This window comes from Elephantulus edwardii, unplaced genomic scaffold (genome assembly GCF_000299155.1).
Source record: "Elephantulus edwardii isolate Elephantulus edwardi_28Jun2011 unplaced genomic scaffold, EleEdw1.0 scaffold00005, whole genome shotgun sequence".
NCBI classification, from domain to species: Eukaryota; Metazoa; Chordata; class Mammalia; order Macroscelidea; family Macroscelididae; genus Elephantulus; species Elephantulus edwardii.
This window is the reverse complement of record NW_006399755.1, coordinates 8,612,779-8,620,392: the sequence shown is the minus strand read 5'-3', so window position 1 is coordinate 8,620,392 and position 7,614 is coordinate 8,612,779. Positions and strand designations below refer to the sequence as shown.

At 35.7% G+C, this 7,614-nt stretch overlaps 1 protein-coding gene across 2 annotated transcripts in view; it reads right to left on the bottom strand.

Moving 5' to 3' along the window:
• ZYG11B (zyg-11 family member B, cell cycle regulator) overlaps positions 1-7,614 on the bottom strand; it is a 139,963-nt gene that overhangs the window by 76,422 nt on the left and 55,927 nt on the right. For both annotated transcript variants that reach the window (XM_006879687.1, XM_006879688.1), the window contains exon 3: positions 2,188-2,942. In XM_006879687.1, the coding sequence (XP_006879749.1) occupies positions 2,188-2,942 (755 nt within the window). The remainder of the gene's footprint in view (positions 1-2,187; positions 2,943-7,614) is intronic.

Sequence of the window (7,614 nt, the reverse complement as noted above, 5' to 3'; positions counted from 1 at the left end):
GGGGGAAGAAGAACAAACTGGGGAGGAGGGTAGAGAAAATGGTGCAGCAGTGAAGGAGTGAAGACCCAAAATCCCTGTAAATGTTCATTAAAATTAATAAAATTTAATAATAATAATAATAAAATAAAAAAAAGAAGCCTTAAAGTAAGTTTAGTCTTGCTGTTAAGAATCTCTTAAGATAGTAATGTATATTATTCTACAAGCTCAGTGCTACACAGTTTAAAGTATGTATGCATTTATATATCTATCAGTAGATAGATAGATAGAGATATATAGATAGATATATTTGATTAATGTTTGACAACCTCACTGAATTACAAGGTTCATGAGAGCAAAATCATGTATGCCTGGACTGTCCATCAGATATCCACGTCCAACATAGTATCTAGAGCACAGAGACACTGGATAAATATGTACTGAATAAATAATGAAAAGGAGTGACAAATTATTTTCTACATCCTTTTTTATATATTTTAAGTCTGATTTTACAAACATTCCAAGAAAGGGAAGTTTCTAAGGTATAGCCAAAGGGAATCTTAACCCTTTCTTCTTTTTATTTTACCCAAAGTTGGCTGCTGAAGATACCTTGCTATTTCGATCACAAAATCCATTTCCTCTGGGCCTTGCCTGACTGTACTCCAGGTAGGATCAAAGGATGCTTCTAGTCAAGTGATGTGGGTAGAAAAATATGGCTCTGAAATCAGACACATGTAAGTAAAAATGTTGTCTCTAACTAATCATTTCTGTAAGTCTATGTTTTGCTATATATCAAATAAAGCTCCAAACCAAACCCATTATGAAATCAAGTCAATTCTGACTCACAGTAATTCTGTAGGACAGAGTAAAACTGTGATATAGGTGTCAAAGGCTGTAATCCTTACAGAAGCTGACTGCTCTTTCTCCCACAGAGCAGCTGATGGGTTCAAACCTCTGATCTTTTAGTTACCAGCCAAGTGCTCAACTATTGCATCATTTGTTGTTGTGTACCATGGAGTAGGAATCAACCCTTAGCTGACCCTCTAGTGGGTTTTCAGAGGCAGTTAATCACACAAGAGGAGACTGTCCATCTTTCTCCAATGGAGTACCTGGTGGCTTTGAACCACTTGTCTTTGGGATTGCAGCACAGATTCTGCCACTAGGCCACCAGAGCTCCCTTAGGGCTTCTAAAATAGGGCTAATACCCATCACTCACTATAAAGCACCTAAGGGATATAGTCAAGTCTTGCACCATCCAGATGGGAGCTCTGGTGGCCTAGTGGCAAGAAGCTGTACTGTAATCCTGAAGGCATGAGTTTAAGGTCACCAGCTGTTCTGTTGGAGAAGGATGAGCAATCTCCTCCCACGTGATTAACTGGCTCTTAAAACCCACTGGAAGGTCAGCTATGGATCAGTTCCAACTCGATGGTACACAACAACATCATGCTTTATAGTGACAGGTATTAGCCCAAAATATATAGGATTTCTGAGTCAGAATTTACTTGAGCGCACCTAACAATAAGGAATATAGTATGTATTAGAAACCTATTAGTCTTTCTCAACCTTTCTGCAATACTATCCTTCAAGGTCTGATTCAGACAGCATTTTCTCATAAAGTTCCCAAAGTCCTCTGCTAGAAAAAATGTCTCCTACCCTCTTACAGAAATTATTGCCTCTTCAATAGTTGACCTAATAGTTATTTATAATTACCTTATTATAACTATTATTTCTTAGACTAAGCTCCATGTATTTTTCTCATCTTTTAATTGAAAGCCTGAAACATATTTGCAAAGCTGAATTTCATCTAATAGGCATATAAAAGCAAAGCTAAATTTTGCCACTTCTATAACAGAGATCTCCTCAGGGAACTTTAAATTCAACAAGAAGATCTAAGTTATTTTGAAGGGATCCATTAGAAATTACATGAACCATTTAATATCTAAATATTATCATCATAATAGAAACTATTATTTTTTAAGACCTATTATTTGACTTGTTCTTTACATACATAATTATTACTCAAAAATACATGATAGTATGTTCTAGGTCATGAAGCAAGAAAGCTGGAGTGTTAATCAGTCGCTGGCTCTAAAGTGGACTTTAGACTGCACTATACAGTGCCATGACATTACACAGAGTCATCTTAATGAACTCTTAGGCAATGTAGACATTTACTAGACTGACAAGAAAAATGAGTTTTTAAAATCTAACCTTCAAATGTCCTTCGCCTGTAAGGAATTCAGAATAGCCAGCATCAGTGGCCAATAAACCTACAAATTGCATGCTGGGTCGTTGCTGAATAAAGGCTTCTACAGCTTTATCTGTCACATGCTTTCTCCCAGAAACATCCAGGGAGACAAGGTTGGGTAAGATGTCTTTTTGTTCTAATAATCGAAGAGCTATGTCTGATGTAAACTGTTTATCATCTGAAATATCAAGATGATTGAGATGTTTTAGCTCCTGAACAACATCCAGTATCTGTGTAGTTGTCATTTTTAAACATTTCAAATGGTGCATGGTTAGAGACTTGAGGCGATCTTTGCAGGCTAGGAGAGCTGTAATGTCTGTGATGGAGGTGTTAGAAATGTCCAGGCTCTCCAATCTTGGCAATGAGGCAACTTCAGCCAGGTCTTCATTGTAAAAGAGAACATTGGTAATGCTCAAAGCTCGAAGGCCAGAAAGGCGGCTGAAGCATCGCTCATAAGGATCTTCGAGGGAGAGAGTTAATGAGTTGAGCACGAGGCACTGGAGATTCTGCTGGATCCATTTGTTACTGCCAAGCCCACTGATGATGTCTGTAATAGTGATGTCAGCATTCACACCTGTGGCATCAAGTTCCACTAACTTGTGGTGGCAGAAAGCTTTCCGGAAAGCAACAGCAGAGATCTTTGCCTTTCGAATGCAAGCTCGTTTTAAGCGCATCTGGTTGCCCCGGAAAATACCCACAGTTCCATCATTCAGGAGACCTGAAAAACAAGTAGAATTTAATGTATATATTAAAAAAAAATCAATAAATGCTGGACAAGCAAAAGTGTTAAATAATAACTAAACTTTTTATCATATTTTGAATTTACAGAGTATTCCTATGTAGCAACATCTTCTTTATAATACATGCAACAATTCCATAAGGAGAGGACGTTACCCACAGTTTATAGATGAGTAAACTGGGGCTCAGAAAAGTAATTTGCTTTGAAGATCACAGAGCAAATGGCAGAATAAGACATTACTAATACGTATTTATATCTGTTTTCCTAGAGGTGGAAAAATATTGTATTTCTCGATACTATCTCAGGAAGTAAGAGGAATCATATGACTATTACTGGCTATAGGATGTAGCATCTAATAGCTCTAAATGACAGTATAGAGAGTAAGGTGAGCCTACTTCAGGCCATGGTCTCTACAATTACTTGCTCTGCATCAGAGGGATGGACAATGACTAAGGATGAAAGAAGAATCAATGCCTTTGAATTGTGGTGTTGGAGAAGAGTACTAAACATACCATGGAAGCCAGGAGAAAAAAACAGGTCTGTCCTACAAAGGGTGAAACCAAGCTGGCTCCTTGGAGGCAAGGATTTTGAAACTCCATCTCACATACTTTGGGCATGTTGCCAGAAGGGACTAGTCTTTGGAGAAAGATATCATGCTTGGAAGGGTGGAGGGTCAGCGCAGGAGAGGAAGACCTTGGATGAGATGGATTGACACAGTGACTGTAGTAATGAGTCAAGTGTGTGTTGGAGACTGTGAGATTGGCTCAAGCAAGGAAAGGGTACGGTTCAGAGCTATTTTTCACAGGATCACTGAGTTGCATAAGACTCAATGGCACATAACCACAATAACAATCTAAGAGCAAGCACATGAATGTCCATATTATCTTCTCCTGCTGTGCCAGATGAAAAGACTTTAAGTTCTAGATACTGCAGCTGTATGAGGAAGATGCCTTCATCAGCTTGGATCCAGGATGGTAACAGAATAAAAACCTGACTGGACTTATATAGCATGAGCAAGGTAAAAACTTTGGATTAAGTTATTAGATCAGGAGAGTTTACATTTGTTTCCTTCAGAAAACCTATTACAAGTTATAGTTCCATATGTCTATTTGCTTCTTATGTTTCCCACTAGGTTATAAATTTCATAAAAGCAAGCTATATTCTGTGCTTATATTTCACATTTAGTACCTAAAACAGTGCCTGACATATAACAAACATTCAATTATTTTGTTTTTCTCTAATAAATCTTATTCTTTTGCACCCACTAGAACTCCTTCCACACACACACTGAGAGCTTGCTATGGTCTCTAGTACATTAAAAAAAAAAAGAATCAGATTCTGGGCTATGGCTAATGTTTTCCTTGTTTATGCTGCAAAATTAACTTGTATTTTAAAATGTTCCTTTTTTTACAGCTGAAACATCAGTTTTAGAAATAATATTTTTTTAAAACTTTTATTATTTTTTTGTGTGTGTACCGTCAAATCAGATCTGACTGGTACAGGAGGAGATTGTCCCTCCTTCTCCAGGACAGCATCTAGTGGATTTGAACCATGCACCTCTGGGGTTGCAGTGCAGTTTCTTGTCACTAGGCCACCAGAGCTTGCCGCAGAAATAATATTCTTAACACTGTTTTTCATTTCAGAGATTATCACAATACTTTACAAAACTGTCTCTCATGTTCTTGTGAAATGTCCAACCACAAACAAATGGATTGAGAAATAATGGTACATTCACACAATGGAATACTATGCAGCACATATGATCAATGATTTTGTAAATTATTACCAAACTTGGGAAGGACTGGAAAGAATTATGCTGCGTGAACTACCTCAGTCCCACAAGAATAAATATTGTACAACACCATTATTGTAGAATGAGTAAAAGGATCCAAGAAGGGTGAGAGAGGTTGGAAGCAGAGGGATGAGGATGTGCAGGGGATGGGAGGATTAATCATGGGGTTGTACAATTTGATGGGTGGAGGGTGAGAGAAATTGAAAGAATTGGTTCTTAAAAACAATGTATTTGAATTTTGTAAACAAACTAGTAAAAAATTTAAAAAAAAATTGGGTTGCAGATTTTTATACTGTATACAGATTTAGTCAAATGTGTTACTACTGGACTTTGTCATAATAACTAAGTCTATATTTGGGCGTAATTAATTAAAAGAGTTAAGGATTAAAGAAAAGTGTGAGACCCAGAAATTGAGCCTGGAGTTGAGTCCTGGTCCTGTCTTCTATTTACTATTTAACATTAGACAAATTCTTCCAGAGTTTTAAGTTAGGAGTCTAAGATTCCTTACCTGTAAAATATAAACAGTAATATCTCCCTCATAGAGACTGCTGAAAGATTAAATTATATAATATACATACAAATTATTTTGCAAAGTAAAAGCATTACACATGTCATTAACTATATTTAAAAGAAATCTTTCTAAATTACGTTGTATTTCTTTTCTTTCACAAAAAAAAAACACACTAAATAATCATTTGTTTTCTTCCATGCCCAACAATTAATGCATTTGTCACTTTTACAATCCATTTAAGCAAAATAGTCCTTTGTTGCCATACAATTCACTTTTGTTGCCAGCCTGTCCCCTTCAGATCTGCAGTCAGATGGCGAATATGCTAAAGTCTATCAACTGAGATTAGACATGCAATATGACGAGTGCATTATCCTAAGATGGCAAACTTCTTATTCTGATTTCTAGGTCTTATGCTTATATTTCCTGGAAAATTTTAGCATAGATATAAAGAACAAAGACTATTATAAAAGAATCACACATTCTAAGAAGTAAAATTTTTAGAATTTGGCTTCTTTTAACCTCAATTATCATAAAACCTCTGAAATGAGTAAACAAAGAAATATTTCAAATGCATGTAAGTTAGTTTCTAAAATTAATGTTATTAATGAAAAAAAAGAAATTAAGTGATGAATAAGAAGCTTACTGGTTAGCAGCTAAAAGTTTAAATACTGTGCCATCAGAACTCCTTTTCCTTATGTGAAGGTAATTAAAAACAAAAGTTGTAAACACACACATTCTGATCAAGCATAGTCTCTCTCCGAGACATTATTCTGAAGGACAACAACAATTTACAGTTACACTTACATAAAAATCACTTCCATTATTGTATGTACACAAAGCATTTGGCAGATAGGAATATGCCTTTAATAAACGTTAGCTGACGTCATTAGATATTAGTAATTGTGTTTCAAAAACCTAAATGAATTTAACAAAGTTAAAATTTTAGTTAGCAGCTATTCTTATGATTTAAAAGACTAGAGCTATTTTAGGGTGGAGAAATATGCCACATATAATCCCTAAATTAAGACTAGAAAGAACTGTCAGTATGAGTCTAACTTGCTAAAATTATTGTACAGCCTTACAAGGTATGTTTACTCTGTGTAGTATCTATTGAAATGTATTCTAGTTCCCTATGGAAATACGAGATAATTCAGAGACTAGGGATCTGAGCAACTTAGTGAAAACAAAGATCGTCGTCTTTGTGTAATTATTCCAAAATGTTCCAGACTGATTTCAATTAGAACCTCATGTGCAGTCACGCTTATTATTTTAAAATATAAACCGTTTCCTGGTATCAAGAAGCAGCAATATCTGTAACGTAGGTGTAGGCACACTGAGGCACAGTGCAAAGGGGAAAACCAATTTGAATTTTAATCAGGACTAGCAGTGTTCCTTTCAACAAGTTACTGCTTTGGACCTCAGTTCTTCTATCTGCATATAAATCAGGGTAATAGTAGCTGCCTACATGGTTGTTGAGAAAATTCAGTGAAAACATGTAAAATGTTTGGCTCATAACATAGCTGGTAATTATTACCATTGCAATACTTTCATCTTATTTTAGAGTTGAGGACAAAACTTATTCCCCACCTGTAAGTTTAAAATTCTAAAGTTATAAAGGTATTATGTTTCTTTCAAGTTAAATCTTAAATAGACACACAAAGAGTACCATTCAATATAAATAACTAGAATTTCAGATGAAACTTTCCCAATCTTTCAGAATGTGATTTTAAAAATAGAAGTACTAAATTAACTGTGACTCTTTTTCTTTTCAAAGGTCAAAACCAGAAATTCGTTTTCCCATAAGAATATACATTTGCTGTCGAAATAAGACCTACAACATTTATGCCAGCAGATTTCTAAATGGCTATTTCATAAAACAGGGAAGTCATTGCTGTCATGAGAATAGTTTCTCAAAAGAAAAAAAAAGTGGTATGCTCAAATTAGAAATGCAGAAAATTCTGCAAAACAACTATGAGGTATCATCTCACCCCAGTAAGAATAGCAAAATTTAACAGAACAGCAAACAACAAATACTGGTGAGGTTACAGAGAAACTAGAACACTTATTCACTGTTGGTGGGAGTGTAAAATGGTGCAACCACAAGGAAGGCTATATGGTGCTTTCTCAAAAAGTTGCAAATAAAAATACCATTTGACTCAGCAATTCCACCACTGGGAATATACCCTAAAGAAAATAAAAACCGCCACCCAAATATATATATAAATACACACACACACACACACACACACACAGCCATGTTTACTGAGGCTTTGTTCACAATAGCAAAGAGTTGGAAACAAGTGCCCATCAACAAATGAATGGCTAGATAGACTGTGGTATATCCACAT